The sequence below is a fragment of the Onychomys torridus genome, chromosome 9 (genome assembly GCF_903995425.1).
Source record: "Onychomys torridus chromosome 9, mOncTor1.1, whole genome shotgun sequence".
Taxonomy (NCBI): Eukaryota; Metazoa; Chordata; class Mammalia; order Rodentia; family Cricetidae; genus Onychomys; species Onychomys torridus.
The window spans coordinates 54,307,683-54,332,171 of record NC_050451.1 but is presented as its reverse complement, the minus strand read 5'-3'; the positions used below and the strand labels follow the sequence as shown (position 1 = coordinate 54,332,171).

General features: G+C 49.8%; 1 protein-coding gene across 1 annotated transcript in view; it reads right to left on the bottom strand.

The window, feature by feature from the left end:
• The window catches only part of Scara5 (scavenger receptor class A member 5), a 90,772-nt gene that overhangs the window by 3,251 nt on the left and 63,032 nt on the right, over window positions 1-24,489 (bottom strand). Inside the window, exons 5-8 of the mRNA XM_036199481.1 lie at window positions 20,448-20,528; window positions 18,526-18,624; window positions 17,201-17,248; window positions 720-914 (exon numbers count right to left, since the gene is read on the bottom strand). Of these exons, the coding sequence (XP_036055374.1) occupies window positions 720-914; window positions 17,201-17,248; window positions 18,526-18,624; window positions 20,448-20,528 (423 nt within the window). The remainder of the gene's footprint in view (window positions 1-719; window positions 915-17,200; window positions 17,249-18,525; window positions 18,625-20,447; window positions 20,529-24,489) is intronic.

Below are 24,489 nucleotides of genomic sequence, written 5' to 3'. Positions count from 1 at the left end.
CAGGAGCTAAAGTGTGTGTGTGTGCATTATGAGCTGAGGTGTCGGAGGGCTTGGAAATCTCCTTGCAGGAGACAAAACTGAGCTGACTTCCAGAGCTGTCAAATAGACCACACTTTCTCCCCATCAAATGGAATGGAAAGCTTAAGCCTTGGGTAAGATGGAGGGCTTGCCTGGCACCTTCCAACCCCCAAAGCCTCTATGGTGGGTAACTGCCACTCACAGGTCACCAGACACACCATACATTGAGTGTGGTATGGTCAGCTCAAATCCTAGTCCCCTGGACACCAGCATGCAGATGTTCATGACAAGTGAGTGGCAACACCTTAGATCCCAGGGGCCTATGCTGGAAAGCAGCCCAGAGTCTGTAAGCCCTTTTCCCAGACAAGCACACCAAGGCTCAGAGTAGAGAGAGGCCAGGCCCAAGTACACACAGCTGAGGAGCAGGGTACACAGAACTAAATGGGCTGGAGACTGCCTGATCCATGCGCTGGGAACTATCGTTTTGGGTTCAAGTCGACCCAAGTTTCTCCATGTTCAAGTTCTATAGAAAGAAAGTGTATGAGACACGTACTGAGAACAGGACTGAGGGTTAGGTGCCCCCAGGAAACAGTTGGCTATATCACATGAAGGTGATATAGGCTTTGGGGGAAAAGGCCAGGCCTCGATTCCATGGTTCTCTACCACAACATCCAATCTGTACCTTATCTTACCACCCTTACCTTGCCCAAAACGAGCTGTCCGGTAGATCTCCTCAACACCATGGAAGCCCAGCATGCGGCACACGACGTTCCCATCCTTCCTGTCCCAGCCATCGTCACACACTGTGCCCCAGCGACGGTCATGAAACACCTCCACTCGGCCCTCGTGTGGTCCAGAGCCATTCACCAGGCGAATCCTTGTGAAATCCGTACCATCTGCCAGGAGAGTCAGTCACCATTACTGCCTGTCTCTGGACACCCCAGGGCCCCACCCAGGCCCTGTCCATGACTCTCCTTCCACACAAGGAAGAGAAAGCTAGGGCTAAAACCATGAGACCACAGTGTGTCCACTCCTGCTTGTTTTGTTTGGTTGGTTTGTTTTGCTTTGTTTTGAGACAGGGTCTCATGTCGCCCAGCTGGCCCTCCCAATGCTTGGCTTATGGCTGTATGCCACCATGCCCAGCTTTAGCCTAACTCTCTGTCAGCTTTCTTCTTGCCAACTGATTTCTACAAGAGTTTTAAGTTCATAGCAAAATTGACTAGAAAAATCTCTTCGCAGTATTAAGTGAGTTTCATTTCACTGGCCCAGGCAATTTCCATTCATTTTATGAACCGGGCACCTAGCCACCCCTGACTGTTACTGAAACCCCAGCCCCCACCAGCACTCAAGGGAAACTAGGGGTGTGGGGGTGGGGAGTATGGCGAAACTCCCTGGGGACGGTAAGGGGTAACCAGTGACACCAACTCAGGTCAGGTTCCTGCCTGAGCTCGACCTCAGACTGGCTTGCCTCTGTCAACACCAGATCACGTGACAGTGTGTGTGTATCATGCTGTGCAGTGAGGCGGAGAACAGAAGCCTGTGTGAGATCAGAGGAGGCAGGAGGAGGCTGTGGGTTCCAGAGCAAGCCAGGCAGCATTGAGGGTCAGGTCAGAGCAAGAGAAAGAGCCGGAATGTGACAAGAAGAGTGGGGCTGATCTTCAGGGAGTCCCTGACTTAGCCTCTGTGCTTTGCTCCGCCTGGCATCATTCTGTTCCCTTAACCACGTGGCCAAACGGATGACCAAGCATCTCTTAGAGTACCATGGACACACCTATGAGCAGAGGATGTACCTTCACGGAGCTCATACTGCTGGCTTCTTCCCAGCAGTTTCTGCCCCAGGTAGAGTTTTCCTATTAAACAATCACTCATCATCCAGAAATGCTCCCGCCCCATCTTTTTTAATATGTCTGCCTCCACTGAACCAGAGCCGGTACCCGAGAGGCAGCCTCAGCCAGTGTAATGGTTTGAACGTGGAATGTTCCTGCAGGCTACTGTGTTTGAAGGTCCTACGCTGGTGGTCCTCTTGGGGAAGTTTTGAACTCTTAAGGGGGTGGGGCCTCTGGAAGAAGTGGGAAACAAGCCTAGCCCAATGTCCTGTTTGCTCTCTGCTTCCTGGTGGCAATGTGACCAGCTTGCTTCTCTCTCCTGCCCCCATGCACTCCCCACCATGGCTTCCCTGCCATGCCCTCCCGTAGCTGGAAAACTTCAGTTGCTTAAGAAATTGTTCCTCATCTGAAACATGGCGGACAAGGGACAGTTATCCCAACTTGACAGCTTGTCCCCAACCTGCAGCTCACAGCTTGTGGGTGGAGCTTTCCCTCTGTAGCCTCCACCTTCCCGAACTTAGCTGAGATACCAAGATGCCCACAGGGCTGGATCTCAGTTCTTTTCCCTTCTGCTCTGGGGTTGGACATTGTGGACCCCACAACGCCTGGAGGTAGAGGTCTTCCCTCTTGTACTACAGTTATCCCAAGGCTTAGCCCAGAAGCATCACTGCGTGGAAGAAACTGGTAAAGTAAGCAGGACAGGATTGGCCCCTTGCAGCCAGGTGGCCTCCTTGCTCTTGCAGGTCAACTGGCCCATTGCTTTACCCACAAGCTTCCCGGGGTGTCAGTGGTTCTGATCTCTGCTTATGGCTTTCTACTCAGCTGCCCCAGCTCCTAGAAACTGCCTCCTGTTCCTTGTCCTGCTGAATTGTCTTTCCCATTACCTAGGCTGCTCCCGGTGCCAACCCTACAGGCCTCACCCATGCTCTGAAAGAAAGCCCCAGGGTTCCTACACCCAGACCTGCCTGAGTAAAAAGGGAAAGGGACACACTTGAGAAAGAGTGGGTCTGGACTAGGGAGTACCGCATTTCCTGAGGCTGTGGCTGGCAGCATCTTGCTGCAGCTTAGCGGTAGGCTTCAGATGTCCCATCACGTAGCACATGGAGCTATTTTAGTTAATGGTTACACAATCATTGGGCTTTTCCAATCATCACAAATGACAGAAAAGCATGGAATTTACCAGCTGGCTAAGACTTTGAGATGGCATAAAGCCTTCATGTGACGCACGAGGGACCAAGAGCCCCAGAGAGGTGATGTGACTTATCCAAGCCATCCCTGTGAGTAGGAGAACTGAGGTCTGCACAGGGTACTTAACCCAGGGCCAGTGCTGTGCTCTTTTCTCTCTCTGAGTCGTCCATTCTTCCTGAGATCTGAGCAGGTCTACTAATCTGCCTTACAACAAAGACGGAGCAGAAGCATGGAAAAGTTATTTTAGTCACCCTGGGACTATCGTGTTGGCTAGAAATTCAGAGAAACATACCAGCTTCCCCTGAGTCTAACGGGTGAACCATGATGACCACAACACCCTTGCAGGGCTCAGATTTGCTGAGTGATGTTCAAGTGGACGTGTTGCTATGTTAGGAGGGGAAGGACAAACCAGCCTCTGCATTGGAGGAAAGCCTGCTGAATCAGCCTAGCTCCTGTGCATTACCTCTTCATTTCTTATAATAGGCCGTTGCATGCACTTCTGTTTCCAATTGCTCACTTAGTTCTCCATCCAGAAGCACCTCTGGAACCCCCAAGCACCCTCCTAGGTTAAAATGGATGCCAAAGGAGCGTGGAAGCAAAAGCATTGTCTTCCACCTTGAGCCACTCAAGTGAACCCAGAAATGAAAAGGAGAGGACCACAGGGTGCCAGCAATGTCAGGGGACTCAGGGACTCCCAGGCCACCCCCACACCCATGCAGAGATGAGGAAACTGATATGGAGGAGGCAGCTGTTTCTGGGAGGTCAGGCCTCCGTCTTTCCAGAGCACGGCTTTTCCTCACTCAAAGCACTGGGTCATCCCACGAAGGGAAGCTGCTGACAGCTAACTCTGGAGGCCCAAGGCAGGGGCTGGCACTCCTCAGAGCAGAGAACTCCACTTGAGGTTGCTCTCTAGGAAGCTCTCGACCTCAGGCTACATGTACCTATTTCCCTTGCAATGACAGTAGTGGATGCGGAGTGTTGATCCAGGCTAGCTTTGAGCACTAAACACCAGCTTGATCCGCACGGGTGGATGCATGTCTTCATGGGTGATTGGGACCAGAAAGCCCCTATGAGCACCTCAGCACTCCTGTCCCTCTCTTGTACCCATCTTAACTTTCAGGGACCGGCAAGCTAGCGACAGGGACACGGGTGTATGACCCCATCATTTTTGGACCCAGCGTTGTGAGGCATCTCTAGGCCATGCCCTGCTAAGCATGGCAGCTGTGCATCTGAGGCAGCAGACCCAGCAGTGAGGAGGGGAGTAAGTCAGGGAAAGGAGCTACATGGGCGGGGCCTACCAAGACATGCAGCTGGTGCTCTCTAGGGTCTGCTATTGGAGACCTTCTGCCTCTCTCCTTCACTGCCACCGTCATCTCCCAGCCTGATGAGAGGATCAGTGGAACAAGGTCTCTTCAACCCAAGCCAGACCCCTAGGAACCCTCCTTCTAACTGGACTTCAACCTTGGCTTCCAAGAAGACAGATATCATTTCCAGCAGCTCAAAGTCAATGCCCCAGAATCGCTGCAACCCTGCTTAATGGTGCTGTTAGAGCCAACAGTGAGTTCCTGGAGCGGCCTCAGAGTCTCCCACGCAAGCACTAACGGCAGGACCTCTGTCCTCAGCATCTTTCGAACAAAAGCAGCCTATTTTGATAATCATCCGTTACCAAGTCCATGTGGGCTGCCCTGGAAGCACCCCACTTCCTTCTTTCTGTAACTTTACTTTCCTGGCCCCTCCAAGCCCTGCACCTCCTTCCCGGCCCCTCTTCATCCTCCACTGCAACACCTCAGTTCAAATCAAGATAGAGTTCACTTCGTGTGGAACTCTTCTCCCAAAGGCAATAGTTCCTGATGTTTGGATCTGTTTAGTACCCCGTCACCAATGCTGATTTGACTTCGCCCAGTTCATGTGGTACAGCTGTGACATTTGATAAACTGGTCAAGGGGTGTGCTGTGCCCACGGCCCGTGGCACTTCCTTATGTGTGGGAAAGGCTCCAGAAGGACCGTTTTAGCTCTGTCCAAGCCACCGTAATGAAAATTCCAGAATCCCTCAGAATCTCTTAAGAATTTGAGCTGGGGACTGTGGAGAGGGGGGTTGGAGACAGGAGCAAAGGAGCTGAGACTCAGGAGTTGGAGTCTCTAGGCCATGTCTGAGATGATGAGACCCTAGACAAACTGACCCCTTACTTATGGCAGTGGGCCCAGAGATGCCTTGGGTTCCAATAACCCCTTCATTCCAGGCTGTACAAGGCTTGCCAAGAGGATGGGCCTTTTCCCAGGCCCCATCACCTAAAGTCACTCAGATGACTTCCAGAAACAGCTGAAGAGAACAGAACAGGAACCAATGCCACACCCATCGAGGGCTGACTGCTAACCTGCCTCTAGGGGCCCCCATTGTGAGTAGAGGTTTGCTTAAAGCCTAGCAGACCTCCTCCTGAGGCCCAGATGAGCAGAAGTGGGCCGCCTCTGCCCTCAGTGGCAGAGTTAGAATGTTGGTGCCGCTGGCCAGTGCCATCTCTGGTCACAAATAGAAAGGTGACTGAGAGCAGCAGTGGGTGTCAGGGATGGATTCCAGCAGACCCATCCAGCAGCACACGAGTTACCTCTGTGCATCTCCGTGCACTGCTGGGGACGGCTTACACAGCAGAGGTCCCAGCAGAGATGGCTTGCAGAAAACCTCTCTGCGCCGCCGATCAGGGGCTGCTCTCTCCAGTTGGATTGGTCTCCTCCTCATTTCCTCTACTCTCCCCAGTTTCTGGCTCCCTTGTAGGCTACAGGGGAGGGAGTCGGGGTGCAGAAGGCTGGCTCCTGCTGTCAGCAACTCTGCACACTAATGCAAACTGGATGTGACTTGCTAAGCAAGGCAGCTCCGGAATGATCCAGGAATTCGGCACCATGGCCCAGGCCGTTCTTGGGCACCTAACACTGCCCTTATAAATCTAACATGTGGGGATTCTTCTCTCAGAGGAAACATTGCTTGGCTCTCCCTGACTTGTAAATACACATGTAGCTGAAGCAGGATCCTGGGGGAAAGAGTCTGGATCTGGGTCATGATTCCCTCAGCACCAGGTTGGGAAGTGGCTTTGGACTTGGGCCCTTCCCCGCTCCAGACTCCAATCTCTGATCTTTCCAAGGCCCTGACAGCTGCTCACCCTGCCTCTGGGCATGGGAGAGAAGGCACAGTATCTCTTGGGAATCCACCTCAGGACTTTCAAACGGGCATCTGGTTTCATTTCTAGGGTGTTGGCGTCTCCGGCTATCCCTGGCATTGCTTCATCCACAGGCTCCTTTACCTTGTTAGCACACCCTGTTTGGGGTTTTTGTGGCTTTCACTGGGGGGGGGGGCAAACTGTGAAATATCTCTCTACTCTCAGTACAACTGAGCAAGTTGCTTCATCCCTCCTCACCTGGGCAGATCGGGAGGGTCACATAAGTGGCCTGTAGCTGCCTCTCTCAGAGCTGGTTTCCAGGCTGAAGTAACCTTGGAACTCCCAGCATGCCTTGGTCAAGAATGGCTCAGAGCTGTCTCCACACCCAACCACATCAAAGCCAAGTCCTGGGCATATCACAGGGGTGGCAGCGGGGCCAGGGGTGGGGCCGGGGATGTTTCGAGTGAAGCAGGAACAGTGCAGGGAATGGAAGCCTGCCCACTGGCTGCCCCGAGTGCCAGGTGCTATGCACAGCGCTCCATACCTGCAGCCTGCTGTCATCCACAACAGCTCCATGAGTCAGCTGTCATAGCTTCTCTCATTCAACAGAGGAAATGGGCCCAGAAGCGTGTCAAGTGATTTGCCTGGGATTGCACAGCTGCCACAGGGGGGGCCCAGAGCCAGAGCCTCTCCTTCGCCACACAGATCGAGTCTCGGGCTGAACACTGGTGGCTGCCTTCCGACAGTAGCTCTCTCCAAATCTAAGGTGCTTTTCTCTCTATTTAGGAGCCCCACGGGGTCTTCGGTGCTCACTGTCCTGAGCTCCAGGGTCTGTGACTCCAACTTCAAGCCATGTCTGACCACACACCAGCTGGGCAGAAAGCCTCCAATACAAGGACAATTTTGAACAGTCTGGGGAATTTTGAATACTTTGATGGTGTCTTCATGCAAAGCCACAGCAATGCTGTGGCAAGCCAGATGTAGCATCAGCTGAGCTATATGCTCACTGCCTGTCCAGCGTTGTAACACACATGGAGGTCACCTCTGGGAAGGCTCCTCTGATGGGTGCTCCCTGTCTTTGGGAATTATTATACTGCAATTTCTTCTCCTGGATCCCTGTGCACCCCCACCCCTCCACTATGTTATGAGAAGATGACAGCCATTCAACATCCGGTTGTGTCTCCATTTACACACAGAGACCCTGGTGAGGCAGGGAAGTAGGTATGGAGGAAGTCATCAAGATGAACATACAGGGTTAGAGAGACGGTTCAACGCTAAAGAGCACTGGCTTCTGCTGCTCTTTCAGAGGACCAAGCTTCTTGGTTTCCAACACTTACATTGGGCTGTGCACAACCAGCTGTAACTCCAGCTCCGGGGGCTCTGACACATTTTTCTGGCCTCTGTGGGCACTATACACACACACACACACACACACACACACACACACACACACACACACACACAAATAATAATAATAATAATAAATAATATCTTTAGAAAAATATTAATACAAGCAAAAAAAATGGTAGAAGGACTGGGAAACAAAACAGAATGCCCATAAAAGTCCCATCTCAGAAGTCAGTGCCGTGTAAATGACTATAAAGGATCATAAATGGGCGTGAGAGGACTCGAGGCTTTTGAGTCTGGGACCTGTCCCAGCTCTCTAGCTTCTTCCACTCTCAGGAGTGCCCCTTTCTCCCTTTATAACTATTCTATCACTATTCATGGTCTATATCTTTGTTCTGGTATTCCAGAATTTAGAAATCTTAGCAGGTACCCTCCGGACTCAACCCCAAGCTTTAACAATGGCACAGCGGAAGTATTCCACACATCGTACTTAGTGAGAGAGTAGATGAGCGAACAGGTGAGTGGAACTCAGGACCACTTTTTAAGGGCTCTAAGAACAGGATAGAGCACTAAGTAACTCAGAACCTTCTGTGGCTATGCATCGGAGGGTCCCAGAACCTGGGGAAATCTGCTTCTAAAGCAAGGGAGCAAGCCCAAGCTCTGGTCAGAATAGTCAAGTTCCTTGATGTGTGTCTTTCCTGCCTTGCAGTCCCCTCTGCCAAAGCCAAACAAGAAGGAAGAAAGGCAGTTGTGGAGGATAGAAATAAACACACAGGGCTGGGAAAATGGGCTCTGTCGTTTCTGCAGCTGCGGAGCGGGGTGGAGGTGGGGGGCCCAGGGATAATTTGGACCATCTGCCCATTAAGAAAGCTGAACTTTCATTCTCTTATAAAGGAAGAGCTCCTCATGGCCTGAGCTGGCCTGGAGAGTCCCTACCCCCTAGGCTGGGGTGACACTTCTCAACAGGAAATGTGATCCATATGGGAGCATGGAAGCCATCCCTGAAGCGAAGGAAGGTTTTTCTGGGGAGGCTCTCCTGGAGGGCATTGCCCATGGGTGTGGATATAGAGAACACCATTTACTGGGGGAGGATCTGCTCTGACCCTAATGGGGGACTTGGTGCCTCTTCAGGGTGTATTATTAGATGTTCTCAGTGGACAATTGCCACCACCCTCCTCCAAGGAGAGTGAAGAAGGGCTCTAGGTCACCCGAAGAAGTGGCCACTCCTGGGTCTTCCCTGTACTGTCTCTTTGGATGAAAGTTACACCCAGATACTAAGGACTTTACTAGGTAGAAGATGCAACAGATATATCCCCTGAGGGGCCCTGATTGCATTGTTATCTGTCTGTCTGTCTGTCTGTCTATCTATCTATCTATCTTATCTATCTATCTATCTATCATTCTATCTATCTATCTATCTCCATCCATCCATCCATCCATCTATCTATCAGTGAGTGCTCTTGTCTTCCTCTATTTTTCTCCATCTTATTTTTTTGAGTCAGGGTCTCTCCCTGAGACTGACTTCACCATTCAACGGGACTAGCTGACTAGGGATTCTCTTGTTACTTGCCCAGCACTAGGATTCCACATGTCTGTCACCATACTGGGGCTTTTGTTGTAGGTTCTGAACTCGGGTCCTCTTGCTCATGTGGCAAACACTCTACCAACAAAGCCACCTCCCCACTCCCCAGTATTGGCCCTTTAAACTGCTGACTCATGCCTTTCTCTCCCCAGCTTGGTCACATAGTCACTGAAACTGAGTACACGACTCTCTGATGCTGCTGTTCCTGGCTGCCTGGTTCCTGGTACTTGTCAATAAAGATGTGTCTAGGGGCTAGTGACATGGCCCCATAGTTTAAGGTGCTACCAAGCCTAACAACCTGAGTTTAATCCCTGGGGCCGACATGGTAGAAGGAGAGGTCAGACTCCTGACCTCCTCAGATATACACAATAAATAAATTCATCTTATTTTTATTTTTTTCCTTTTTTTTATTATTATTATTTTTTAATCTGGAGCTGAGGACCGAACCCAGGGCCTTGTGCTTGCACACTCTACCACTGAGCTAAATCTCCAACCCTCATCTTATTTTTAAAAGGTGTGTCTTGGGGCTAGAGAGATGGCTTAGGGGTTAGGGGAGCATTCTGCTCTTACAGAGGACTTGAGTTTGGCTCCCAGCACCCACACGAGGTGGCTCACACCATCTATAATTCCAGCTGCAGTAACTGATGCTTCCAACTATGGCTGTGGAGAGGGTCGAAGCCCGAAGCTTCTCACAACGACATTTATAAGTATCCACCAGGCAGCTGTGTGGCTAGCTGAGGCTCTTCTCTCTCCTCTTGTTTTCTGGCCTTTCAAACGGCACCGAGACTAGCGAGCCAACAAACCTCTTTTTTATTGTTAGGGCTAGTGAGGAAGTCAGGAGAGCCAGGAGACAGTCAAGAGTGTTGATGCTCCTGTCAGCACGCCTTGAGCCTTCCTTTCTCAAGCCCTCCCAGGAGAGATGCTGACATTTGAAAGACCTCTCTAGCAAAGGCTTTATGGATCTATTGCTTAACCAGCGCCCCATCCCCTCAGGCCCAGTGGCCACTCCTAGGGATGTGTTCTCTCTTTCCACACACTAGTTCCTATGTTAGTGTGGGTCCTTCCAAGTCCAGGGCTAAGCACCCGCAAGTCCATCCTGTAAATCCTCACCTGGAGACCCAGCTTAGCACTAATGCTGCCGCCCTGGGTTGAGGACCTGCCCCTCGGGAGCGTCTGCCTTTGTTTGATGGATGGCGCACTGAGAACTCAGTGACAAGGGTGGTGAGGGTGGTCCGTTTGTGTGGTGAAACTCAGCATGAGCCAGAGTGAAGATCGTAGTGGGGACCGTGGTGTGGTGACAGGTGACAAGTGACCCTCCCAGGCTGAGTCAGCAAGGAAACCAGTGTGCAGCCCTGCCACCACGGCACCCACAAGACCTCCCGGGAGGTCTTCTCCCATTTCCTTCTTTTTCCATCTAAGTATCACTGACCTCTCCTTGAAGAAAAGAAGCTGGTTACCACCCATGTGGGAGGCAAGGCCATCTGAAAGCGACCCTAAGTACCCTCCATGGTGTTTTCCACATCCAAGGATGGGGAGAGTCAGAGGTAGGACGTCAATCAGTGGCGGTCCTCAGTCTTTTCCACTCCATCTGCAGGGTTCTCATCTGACTCTACCATCCAATTTCACAAGGAACGCAAGCTCAGGGTCCCGGGAACTGGGAATCACTCGAGTTTGTTTGAAATGCTTTCTAAACAAACAGTCCAGCCATGCCTAGTTTTCATGTATAACTCAACTTTGCTTCAACTTAAACATTATTTGTACAAAACCCACATCAATGGCCCCAAACTTCAGTTCTTTGGTGGTTTCAAGGCCTTTAAAAAAATTTAGTTTTTTTTTAATGTGTATGTCGTGTATGTGTGTGTGTGTGTGTATAGACCAGAAAAGTGTGTTGGATCTGCTGGAGCTGGAGTTACAGGCATTGTGAGCCACCCCATGTGGGTGCTGGGAGTCAAACCTCAGTCCTCTGGAAGAGCGCCACGTTTGCTTAACTGCTGACCCATCTCTCCAGCACCATCAAGGCATCGTTTGCTCACCTTCTGCCTGAGATTTGGATTGCTAAGAGTTGTCTTTCAGGGCAAATCCCAGAGAGTGGACATCTGAACCCTAAGGGAACTGCCTCCAGGTCCTGGGCAGAAAGATTGACCGGCCCAGAGCCATGGGGATGAGCTAGCACCATGCTGGACCCAGAACAGTAAACTGGTTGGCTTGACTAGCAGGCATGAATACCCTCACAAGAAAAGCTGTTGAAAGCAGCCATCTCTCCCAAATCCTGGCTGCTAACTCTTGCTCAGTACAAATGCCAAACACTCATTTGTTTATTGTTTCCTAACTAGCTGCCCTTCTCAGGCACTGGCCCTTGACTCCTGTATTCATTTAGATGTGTTTAGAATACAGCTATTAGCATTCTGTTAATGACCTCAGCACTGTTGTGTTCCCAAGGGGACTTCCCTTCTTTCAGCACAGACATCAGCCTTTGCTCCTTGCTTGGGCACAGGACCCCATTCCTGCCTCTCTTTAGCCTACCAGGGACGGCAAGAGCATCCTTTATAAGGGAGGAAACAGGAAGAGATGCCGGCTCTGGGGGACATTTTAGCAAATGACTGAAATCAAGGAGGTCATGGGAAACACCAGTTTCAGCAACTGGCTCTAAAGTGGGGACCCTGTGAGTTTGAGCACTGAACCTATGGAGTCCATATTAACTCCAGGCAGATAAAGTAGGACACCTGGCTGGTGCCAGGAAACTTGTGGTACAAGGAAAGCCCCCTTGAGTCATAGCATGTGAAGGAGCTCAGAGGAAAAGCTGCCCCAAGGTGCATACTGTTTGTTTATAGAGTTTCATGGAGTTGGGGTCTTATCTTTGTTTGGGGTGATGTTTCTAGAAAAGATCTTGTTATAGATGGAGCACTTCAAGACCCAAGCAGAAGGTGGAGCAGAGGGGTAACCTGTACTTACAGAGGGGACTGTTCCCAGGGGAGGAAGGGCCCACCAGGCAACCTCAGGTGCTGGGAAGGAGGAGGCCATGAGGGATGACAGAGCCTCTGGCTGGCTCTTCCTCCAGTCACCTCCCAGTGCTCTACGTATGCCCTACTTATGCCCTACTGGTGGCTTCCCAACGTCAGAGAGAGGGTCAAGGCTAACCTCCTGACCACTGCAAAGTTCTGGGCTGGGGGATTCTCACTTGTCCCCTGGACTCAGATTTTGTTTCTAATACCGCAGACTGTCACTCAGCCCAGCTACAGGAGTCCAGTTCCTTGTACGGTCCCCTCGTCTGGAATGCCAACGTTCTCCCCAAGGACCTCCTGGACCTCACCTTCTCCTGAAGGTCACCTGTAACTGTTAACAAATCCTGCTCCCGCTGCTAGATGGAAGTTCCTGGTGTGAACACACAACAGACATTTGCCAAAGGAATGGGCGACTCTTCACTCACAGGCATTCTCTTCATCCACATACCTACCTTCTCATGCTGACAGAGGTAAGGGAGGCCAGTTCCCACTCCCCGAGAATCTCCTCTCTTTCCAAGTCAGTACTGTCCTGGACCCTGTGTCCCGATCCCTGCCTGCTCTGGAGCCGGCTCTGCTCTGTTTCATCTGGATCTTCACACGCCTCATTCATCATTTCTTTGTTATTTCTCTCTGGCATCTTGCATTTTGCTTCAAGCCAATTTTCCTGTGTGAAATGTGGTATCCCTATACATTTTCAGTTATTAGATGTGAGCTTTAGTGTGTGTGTGTGTGTGTGTTCCTTTTCCATTTCCACATTGCTTTCATCAAGCCATTACCAGACACCAGAAGAACAAGGAGAATGAATGAATTGGTGAATAACTACCTTGCATGAATGAGTGAGTAAACACTAGAGATAAATGCAGATGCCTCTGCATCCAGGGTATCAGTCAACCTCCATCATCAGGAAGCATGTCAAGGGCATGAGGCAGAGGGCTTGATTGGCAGACCCAGAGCCTGTCCTGCACAAGTCTGAACCCTGCTCAGTGCCACAGAGACATGTAAGAACAGTCTTGGCCTGGCAAAGTGCAGACCAAACAGCATATTCCTTAAAAGTAACTGGGAAATGCTGAGGAAGGAATTAGCACCTTCCACCCGAACTACTCAGGATGGACATCACGGCCCAGGAAGGCCTGAACTGAGTCAATGACAGCAGCAGAGAGAGAGTTGTGTGGACTCAAGACCAGACAGCCTTACTCATGTCCTGGACTTCTCTTACCAAGAATGCCAGGGACCATTGGCAGGTTCCTCTCAACTTCCAGTCCCTCATCTTCCTACCATGGGTATAACTGTGACTCTTGTAGATCACTGTGGAAACTAAGAAATTGATGCTTCCAGAATCTCTCTAATATTCCAGAATCTTCTTACCAGGAAGAGTAGATATTAGCAGTGTTATGCAAATGGCCCATTTTCCTTAGAACCATGGTTTCCCCTTAATCATATTGTTGCTGAGACATTCGAGTTACACAAGGATTTTAGGTTATATGCATAATTAACAAAGCAATATTCTTTGCTTACCATAGAAGCAACAGCCTCATCTCTTCAGGCCTGAGATAAGAACAGTTTTTGGTGTGACATTATTCTAAATAAATTCTCCAAAGCCCAGGTATGGGAGGACAGCAATCTACACACTTCAAGGAGTCCCTTCCCCTTCCCTATTTTAAGTAGAGGTAGCAACATCTCAGTAGCCATTGGAAAACTATCTGGAATCTCCCTCCTTTGATCCCTCATGTGTTCTGTGTGTGGGGTATGTATGTGTGTGCATACACACATATGTATAGAGGATCCTCCTGTCTCTACCCCCAAAGCATTGGAGTTACAGATGTACACAGTCACACTCAGCCTCTTACATGGGGCCTCCATTCTTAGTCACTGAACCATCCCCTAGCCCTTGTCCATTAATTTTGAGCTCAACATTGCTGTTGCATACGTGTGTGCATGTGCATGCGTGCGTGCGTGCGTGCGTGTGTGTGTGTGTGTGTGTGTGTGTGTGTGTGTGTGTGTGTGTTGGAGGAGGGTCCCCTGGGACCCAGAACCCCTTTACTAAAACAACAAAGCACACACAAAATATTAAGCATTTCCCCAATTTTCTGAACTTCCAATGATAACTATTGACTAACATCACCTCGGAACTCACTCCACATTCAGCTGCACATCCCTGCCCCCATGTGAAACCAAACTAAGGGAAAAAAAAAAAAAACATTTTTAAGCAACCTGAGCTTATATACTGCTTAAAATGCATGCCCCAGGATTTAAACAAAACTTCACCTATACACATATATATTTATCTTGCAAACAGATCCTATACCAAGGTAAAAACAAACGTCTGTCTTCCTTGGAATGTGCTTATGGATCCTGTTATTTCCCCGGCCAAATCGCCAGAAGCCAAATATTTAATGGGATGATCGATGTCTAAGGCCTGAAGGGAAAAATGAAATTCTTTACTTCTCATCAAGAAAAACACCCAGCGATCTGGATTCTAAACCCAATGCAGCCATCATCTATGTGGGTAACCTTGGAGTCCCTCCACTTCCCTGTTCTTGGTCTCTGTTCAATGACCTGCAGGGGTGGAGCAGGGAATGGAACAGGACGAGAGCTGAAATCTATCCAAACCCTCAAATCCCACGACTCCAGCTTCAATACGGGTAAACACTGGCAAGATTTTTGTTCTGAAAAGCATCCTAACGCTGCCTGCAAACATGGTCCCCAGGAATTTTCTCTAATACCACACACTATCCACTAGCCAGTGAGAGGTGTCCACTTGATGTTGTCATGAACACTGTTACTATAGTAACACCTCCTGTAGCAACCTTGGGCATTTGCAATGCAGGTGAACCTGAGGTATTTGGTAAAGGTTTCAAGCCTCTGGCAAAGGCACTACTTGTCAGAACTCAGTCTGGTGAGCTGGCCCCGCACCACCAGTTCAGGGCTTTGAGACTCTCTGGTACTGGGAACTCACACTTCGGACCCCATAGATCCCACAGTGGGTCTGCCCACGGCCAAGGGCATGACTAAGAAAGCCCCAGTAGTAGGCACTGTGTCCGTCACCATTTCCATAGTTTTCTGAAAGATGAGCTGTGGGCCTCTCCTCAGAGCTTGGGTCTCAGGGATATAACTAATACCTCAGGGACAGGAGGGCTGAGGGAAGACAGCAGGCGTCTGCATATGACTTGGCTTGGCCGAAAGCAACCTAGGAAGCGGAGGCTGTGGGAAGGCAACCCTGCTGCATCACAGACTCAGACCTCAGTTCGGAACTGAGGCCAAGGTCCCATCAGCCTGGGCCTTCTATCAGCATCTAGAGCTGTGAGGGTGGAGGAACTGACTAGAAACTTTGGAGAGCCCAGCCCTACCATCCAAGACTCCACTGTCCCAAGACTGTGGTCTGACTTTTCATTCCCGATTCAGGAAGCCAGGGCCCCAGTGTTCAGTGCTGGGCCTCTGACAGTGGGAAAGGAAAATGACAGCTTTCCGATTCATGGTTCTAGAAGCCTTGCCCTTCTTCATGCTGTAAATAGCTTCCAGTCTGCCAAGCCCCTCACTTTCTAGTTCCACAGCACAAGGAGACCATTTCCGGGGTCTTTGAAGAGAAGCTAAGAATTTTGTACAAGCTGTGTCTGCTTTCTGTGTGAGCCCTAGGCTCCAGTCTGGGTGTAGTCTTCTCAAGACAGGAAAGAAACTTTCCCTCCCCTGGGAAACACATCGAGAGCTGATGTCAGTCCCTGGCTGGGCAGTCCATAGACTATAAGGTCAAGTGGATGGGTGCTCTTCCCCAGCCTCTAGCTGGGGAGCCTCACACCATTCAGCTTTATCTTCTACCACCTCAGCCTCAGAGCCCAACCAGCTCTGTCCAGGGAGGTAGTGACCATGCTCATTGTACAGGCTGTGACCTCCTGTTTGGGTTCTCTGGTCAGCTAAGAGAACAGTTGGCAGACAGTTCCTGGTGAGACCCCTCTGGTATGTGGGCAGCATTTCTGATCTCACTCTCAAAGGCCATCTTTCCACACAGTTCCTCCCTTCCTGCCCAACCCCACACGAGCTGCTTATTTCCCAGAACTAAATGTCACACTCCAGTCCTTCTCAGCCACCTCGGCAGCATTCTGCCACAAAGGCTTGAACTACATGCAGGAGCAGGCAGTACCCTAAAGACCACATTTGCCACCCTGTCCTTTAGAGGAGGTCCTCGTTAATGCACCAGATTGTGCTTCCCCAGCACCTCTACTCAGGTCACATCCCTGAGAGCAACACCCAGAACACAGGTGCCCACAGACCTGCTAATTCACCCATGCCCTCCTGAATATAGACTCAGAGCCAATGGCACCATGTGCTGGATGTTCTGTTCTTGTTTGGAACTTGGCTAGAAGGGTCTATGCATTCTTCCCCGACAATCTCCCTGGAGTCTACATGTATCACACTGGGGGAAAATACATCTCATAGAAATGTGGTTCAGCTAGGGCAGTCAGTTTGCAACTGTGACAGGAAGGGTTTCATCAGAGATGCCCATTCCCACATAAAACGACATGGTTGGCCAGGGAATGTCTCTAGCCTCATGGCCCCAGAAGTAGCAAAAAAAGAAAACATAAGGGGTTCCACTTAGCTTCTGCACCCTTCCCTGAGCATCACATGAGCTGTTTCTGCAAAGTCTGAAGCCGAGTTTTGTCAGATATCTCCAGTGATTTTAGGAAGTATACTGAGTGGGTGTATGACATGGAATGTTAATGGCTACTACTTCATGAGCCCTGAATTAGGCATCCAGACTCTGTCATACATGGACCAACTTGGTCAGTTCTCACCATAGCCCTAAGAGGTCAGGACTCTTATACTCTCCACTTTATAGATGACTAAATGGAAGCCCAAAGTTGTGTCCAGGCAGCTAGTGGCGCTGCTGAGAGGAAACCTCTAGATCCACCCAATAACCCCAGGCCAACACCTTAGTGGACCCCCATTGCTGGGCCAGTGGGGCTAAAAGAAAAAGGGGGAAAGGGAGGCTCTTTGATGTTCAAGGCCCACAGCATGGCTCCAGCACTGACCCCTGACCTTCCAGGGCTCCACTATATCCCCACAGCACTCAGTAACCCAGCAGAACTTCCTTACCCTGTATCTCTCCTCTCTCTCCTTTCTCTCCTTTCGGGCCTCGCTCACCTGCAACAGAAGGAAAACAGGCATTAGGAGTGGAGACAAACCCGATTCCTTAAGACATTATCTTTGGATTTGTTAACCCATGGCCAGGGAAACCCTCAGGCAGCATCTAGCAGCCACCAGAGGGCACTGTGGGGAAGTAATTATGACATCTGCTCTGGTCAGGCTGGGAAGGAGTGAGAAAGTCTACTTAGTGGAAGTACAAGAAAGCCCCGTCTACCATACAACATAAGGGATGCCTAGAACAGAGAACGGGGCAAGTGGGTGATGAAGCAAAATCAGTCAAAACCACATCGCACAACTACAGTGAGGAAGGGGACTGAGCTCCAGCTGTCTATGGAGACAGGTTATACATCAGGCTGCGTTTTCTGGTAAGGGAGACTGTAAAACGGCAGTTTCCAAAGACTTGTAGAAGTTCCTTTCCAGGGTTGCATTAAAAGATCAGAGCTTTCAAAGCCGGACAGTGGTGGCACCTGCCTTTAATCCCAGCACTCGGGAGGCAGAGGCAGGCGGATGTCTGTGAGTTCGAGGCCAGCCTGGGCTACCAAGTGAGTTCAAGAAAAGGCGCAAAGCTACACAGAGAAACCTTGTCTCGAAAAACCAAAAATAAAAAATAAAAAAGAAAGAAAGAAAGAAAAAGAAAAAAAGATCAGGACTTTCCCCAGCTTCCTCCTCACCCTCTAAAGAAAGAGAGACTATCCTGGCACTGTGCAGTGGGCAATACAAAGGCAAGGGGGGGTCTATTTTAAGGTTTTCCAGACATACATCTGCAAGTCAAAAGCCCACTACATACTGTGGGTGAAGAAAGCCAGTCAGAAAACGCCAGGAGAGAGTATTTACTGTGACCCGAGGTTTGAAATAAAATAAAGCAAAACAAAACCAGCCACATACATGGTTGAACACATTTAGGGAAACATCCAGCAGCATGTGCTCTGAAGAATTTGCAGTGGTTATTCTGAAGAGTAAGAGTCTAAGGGGCCAAAGAAGAAAGGACTTCCTATTTACTGTACCCTTCCTACGTGTCTGTACTACCTAGCTGTCTTTCAACAAGCATGGACTATCTCTACACCACCTGTAAAAGTCACATGTTTAGAGAGAGAGGGGGAGAGGGAGGGGGAGAGGGAGGGAGCAAGGGGGAGGGGGGGAGGGAAGGAGGGAGGGAGAGCTCTGTTAGATGGCAGAGGCTGAGTGTGACTCCTGGTCCACCCACTCCAGTGTCCTAGGCTGCTCAAGGACTGAAGGTATGTGAAGCTCCAGGGTACAGCAAACTTCAGTATTACCTTTGAACCCACGCATGCCCATGGGGCCTGTGGCCCCTAGTTTCCCATCATCACCCTTGGGACCAGGCAGTCCTGGGGTACCTCTCTCTCCCGGCAGACCTGGGGTGAGAAAAGACAAGGGTGAGCTGCAGACTCAGGCCTGAAAGGTCCATTAGATGCCACTGTCTGGTTTAATGATTAATGTGAGCTTTGTCTTCCATGGCCTTTGCTACCTCTCGCTTCCTCTCAGCTCAGAGCATCCCCGTATGCACCTGTATCACCCCTCCCTGGTCCTTTATCCTTGAAAGGCCTAGTAGTGCTGTGAGTGGATGGTACTGAGTGGGTAGCCAGTCCCATTCAGATACCCACAAGCATGCTGGACTTCTAAATTCTGAAAACATCTTTTGGATTATTTTCTGTGTGCCAGGTATAGAGAATCTCATTTAATCCCCATGACATGCATGAAGGTATTATTTTACCCATACTACAGATAAGGAAACTGAGGCTCACAGATGGTAAGCCACTTGGGCACACACACAGCAGGGCTTTAGAGGCAGGATCTGAGTCTTGTTCTTTCTTACAGGAAGTTCATGATTGGTCAACATCTTGTCATACTTTCGGCTAAGAGGCTCATTGGTCTGTAGGGAGGGGATGCTATGGGGATAGCATTAATAGTGAGAAGAGGGTGAAGTAATGCCTCAATCTATTTAAAGAAAAACAAAACATCCCCTTTCTTTTATAAACAAAGAGCCAACACCAATCAATGGGTACATAGCCTGTCACCCTGTTAGGCCTCGTGCTCCAGGTTCTTGGCCATCAGACCCCGTGGCCACAGCCTGCACTGAATGCACCATGGTGAGCCAGAATCAACAAACAATTTTATGGGGCAAGAGCCCAAGGTCCCCAAGAGTCCTAACCCAAGTCTAGTCATCGCTGCAGAACACAGCTCCCTTAATCAACTGCCTAATTGTTCTTTCCTGCTTGGAGAACAAGCTGGTTTTCATTGGGCTTTTTTTCCACAGTGCAAGAAACCTATCTCCCAGTTACTACCCCGGGGCTACTATCAAAGGACTGGAGGAGGGCAGTGGCCTCCCAAGGGTGTGAGGACCGCAAAGAAACTGATGGAGTGTCTTCATTCCCTTCTTGACAGGATGCATCCTTTCCCAGAGTCTAAGAGTCCTGTGGCAACTGATCTCTGAGCCTAATGTAAGATGTGCCCAAAGCTCCCCACCCTATGATTCATGAGGCAGGAGAAGTGACTCCACAGTCCTGAGAGCCTCAGGACATCCTCAGCCATGGAGCTGAGGATGGAATGGAGGTCCTTCTGGAGATCTCCCCTGCCTTGCCCATCTTCTCTCTATTGTCTGTAATGTACCTAGAGATTGAGCAGGAAAAATTCCTCAAACACATAACCAGAACCTTCCCCAAGAGGCTTCTTCTCCCTACATCATTTTGAAGCCTCTTCACTCAGAGGAATATTGCATGCAACACGGGCTCAGGAATGGGCAGACTCCCATGTTTGACAGAGTCCCTGAGAAGAAACTTCTAAGACTATCAGCCTAAGAAGAATATAATCTTTTTAGAAGGTTCTAAATCCCACCCCACCCACCACCAGCCATGGGGAATCAGACATCAGGAAGTGAGATGCAGCAGGGGAATGTCAGGCCCCTAGCATCATGGAACACCTTCACTTGAAGGTTCTGGCCATGTGAACCCTGATTCCTATGTGGGCAGTGCCTTAGGGGACCTGGGGGACTCTTTACATTCTTCCTTTAAGATCCTGGTACTTCTTAGGAAAAAAGCATGTGGCCTGTTCTATGGTTAGACTGACAACCTCTTAGTTATCCAGTGGAAGAACAATGGAAGTCTCTTATCCCGAGAAAGAGAGGGTCAGGGATGGACTTGAAACACTCCCCCCAGTCCCTCGCAGGGTACCCCATTACCTCGAATTCCAGGGAATCCAGGAATACCTGGCTTTCCATCCTTCCCTTCATTGCCCTGGTCACCTTTGGGTCCTGGTGGCCCTGAAAAATAACAACAAGAAGCCAGTGATGAAAGGAAGAGACAGAATTCTTCTTTGGAAGCACACAGATGTCAGCCACTCAGCTCTGGGGGGCACTAGGGGAGGTTCCATGAAATCTCAAGAAGAAATAGGTGCTAGCTAAGAAGGGTGAAGGGTATTTGGGACTATTACTGCCTCTCTCAAATCCATATGTTGAAATTCTTACCCCCAAGGTTATGGTTTGGAAAGGTGGGGCTGTAGGAGGGGACTGGGTTTATATGAGGTCATGAGGATGGGGCCCTCCTCAATGGGATTAGTGGCTTTATAAAATGAGGCAGAGGTAGAAGGATGGTGAGCTTAGGACTAGCCTGGGCTATATCACAAGCTCCCATCTCCTGTCTGGGGTTAGGGGACACCATTGAGCTTGGTACTAACTAGCACTCACGTATGCCTTTCCTCTCTCTTCATTCCTGTCCCCCTCCCCCCATGCTGCCAGAATACAATAAACAAGTAGTCATATATACACCAAGAAAGGAATCCCTCCACTGAACCCAACTACACGAGTACCCCGAACTCAGCCTTCTAGCTTTCAGAACGGAAAAGAAAGAAATGCCTGTAGTCTAAGTGCCCCAGCCTCCATTTCAGTGGTCAGGGCTGACCAAGACAGAGTGGAGAGTTCTGTGCAGAGGAAGCAATCCCTACAGGAGCTGAAGGCAAAGATGCAGCTGTGTAAGCCCTGGTGAAACTAGCAGGGGGGTTTGGTGGGTTGGGAAAGGGGGGGGCGGGTACTGGGAGCCCAGGTGCTGGATTTGACTCTGACAGGGGAGTACTAGAAGCCTTGGAAGGGGGTCTGGGAGGAGAGCCCCATCAGGTCTGCACACGAAGAAGGGAGGAAGATGGGTGGGCTGTATTTGAGAGAGGGAAGGACAGGAGGAAGGTGAGAGACAGGGAGGCAGTGGCTGTCAGAGGCATGGGGGGATAGCCAGGCTGTTTAGAAAGTAGGACAGCTTTTGGCTTCCCCTGAGGAAGTGGTGGAAAAGGCCAGGCTAAGCTCAGGTTTCCAGCTGGGCACCTGGGTGGAGGATACGTTTCTAATTGCTTGTGAGTGGGGCTTCCTTCCAGGAGAGGCTGCAGTGTGGCCGAGATTCAAGCATACGTGACTGAATTCAGTCTCCACGCCTCTGCCATGTGTTGAAGTTGCTTGTCTGAGGCCGTACAGGCAGCCAGCTGGTGAAGGAGCCAGGCTTTCAGTCCAGGTCTGTCCGGCACTTAGCCTTTCTGCCACACCCATGAGACCAGACATCCCACCCTTCCCACCTTCCTGCCATTCATTTTGGCACCTGCTGTTCCCAGGCTGGCAAGCCTAGACGTACCCCCTGTCAACTTCATATGTCTACAAGCTGGGGTGCTTCTTATCACTTGGTGGGTGACCTTTCTCAGTCCCATGGTTCTTGATGGTACAGGCATAAGCTGGAGAAGCAGACCTGGGGTATTTTGATGCAGCCCTCACACAGCCTTGCCCTGTGTTCTTTTTTTTTTTTTTTTTTTTTTCCTACTTCCCAAAAGCATCCTGTATACCTGGCCCTGCTGTGGGAATCCAGGCTGCAAGCACTCACCTCTTGCTCTACTGGCTGAGTGGTGCTCCCAACTCATCCATCCCCAGAACCTCCTCACCTTTCTTGGGACATTGGGTTTCTACAGATGTGATTAGTTAAGGTCATACTGGAGTGAAATGGACCCTAATATTGTGACTGGAGTCCTGTAAATAGACAGAGACACAGGACAATGGAAGCAGAGATGGGAATAAGGCATCTGAAGACCAAGACTGCCCCGCCACCAGAAGTTCAGAAGACACAGAGTGATGAGACCCTGTGAATGCCTTGGTTAAAGGCTTTCGACCTCTAGACAAACTGCTATTTTTAGCCCCAGTCTGTGGTGTTCTTCCAGGAAACCAAAACATGTAGGCTCACAGCAGACCAGTGTCTTGCACAATCGATATTTGACAAATAAATGAATATCTGAGGTCACAGGGTGTTCATACATACAAAACAACCCAGCTGCCAAGATCGAGATGTACTGATATATTCCAAAAGTTGGCACTGTCCTCAGACCTTAACCAAAGCTGACAGCTACTAACAACTCAATGGCACAAGAGCAAGGGAAAAGTGGTCAACATCTTTTAAACTCACAGGTTACATAAAGCATCGAAGGAAAGCTGGAGTTGTTAGGCATCATCTTATTTTTTATTCCAATTTTCAGATAACAGGATCAAGATAGGAAACCTGTTTTTATCAAGAATTACACTGTCCATGAAAGGCAGGAGTAAGATTCAAATGAGTTCCATCACCCCCACCCTGTACCCCATCTCCATCCCAAATCCAGAAGTCTCCCCTCCAGGTCAAACTCTGCAGCAAAGGAAACCTAGCACAGATCTCTGTTGTTAGATTCCACCCACCCCATGACACTCTTCATCTCTCCCTGCCAGGGACCCTGGGCTCCAAGAACTGAGCCCTCTACAACTGTGCCAACCCACAGCTGGCATTCTGAGGTGACTTCTGGGCAGTATATGCAGTTACAGCCTTAGTTATGGCCAGCCTTGCTCATGTGAGCCTTTTTACTTCTCAGATTTTTACCATCTCGTGTCTTTTCATTTTCTGAGGTAGAGCGCGGTGTGGAGGGGGTTGGGACAAAGTCTGTCTACTATCTGAGCCCACATAGACCCGGCCACTGACTGCTCTGCTTCCATTTCCAAAACTACAGGACCCTGGGCATCTACTCTTTCTACAACATAAGAGCAGGGTTTCTCCTTCCTCATTCAAAACATCCTGAACTAAGAAAAGGACAGGGCAGAGACTGCCTGCTCCATTCCACAGCCAGGAGAACATCACATCCACGAAGTCCAGGGGCATCCCTGCTGGAGAGACCCTCAAGGGCAAAGGAATGGGGACAGGATGTATCCATCTACTCACCTTCTCAGAGTATCCTGCATCCACTTTGGGGAGGGTGGGAGGACAGAGGGTCATATAACCCACCGAGGACATTTACACCTACCCCAATCCTCCTACATCAGATCCACTTGTTTCACAAGTGACTCCATTATACAGCAATGGTCCACTTCTATTAACTGGAAGCCAGAGTCCCCTTGGCAGACCTAGAGCCCAGCCCCCACTCCTTAGCACCACACTCTGAGGAGGACTCCCTCCTCCATCCACTAGATGGTGTTTTCTATCGGAAAATAAAGCAACTGCCAGATAAAACTGCTTCGAAAACTCGTTCCCATTAATCAAGAGGTGTGCTTTCTGCATCTGGGTTGACATTTGACTTGGATAAGTCACTTCCCCTCTCCAGACCCTGTGACTCTCCACTATGATACAGGAGGATTAGAACAGATGATTTTAGAGGCCTAGTTCTATCCCCAAGAACATTAGAAGGCTTGCATTTTAGCCATCTGCCTATGGCTGGGCGGCCCACCTCAAGGCTTGCTGTCCCAATGACTTCTGGCATGTTTTCCCTCTCTGATTTTCCTTCCTCCTCCAGGGATACCTCTCTCTCTCTCTCTGATAGCCTACGTTCTCTGTGCCTATAAATCCCACACACAGACAGATTTTGACAGACCTCATTGATGCTGAAAAATCCAAAGCAGAAAAACAAAACAATGTTCCCGGAAGATGAACGGGGGTCAAAGCCCACAGAAACCCGCACAGCAAAGTGAGAGAATGAAAATGGCGGGGGGGGGGGGGGGGGCAGCTCGAGGACAATGCAAATGCTCTCATCTTTGAAAAAGACATGCACTTGAGTATTTGCGGATTCTGAACTAGAAGAGAGCAAAGGGGAGAGGTGTTGTGTATGTGTCTGCATACATGCATACATGTGAGTTATGCATGTAGGTGTCTGTCTACATGTGCATATGTGTGTACCTATGAATTATGCCTTCATATATATGTATCTGTTCATATGTGTACATATCCATGCGAGTTGTATGC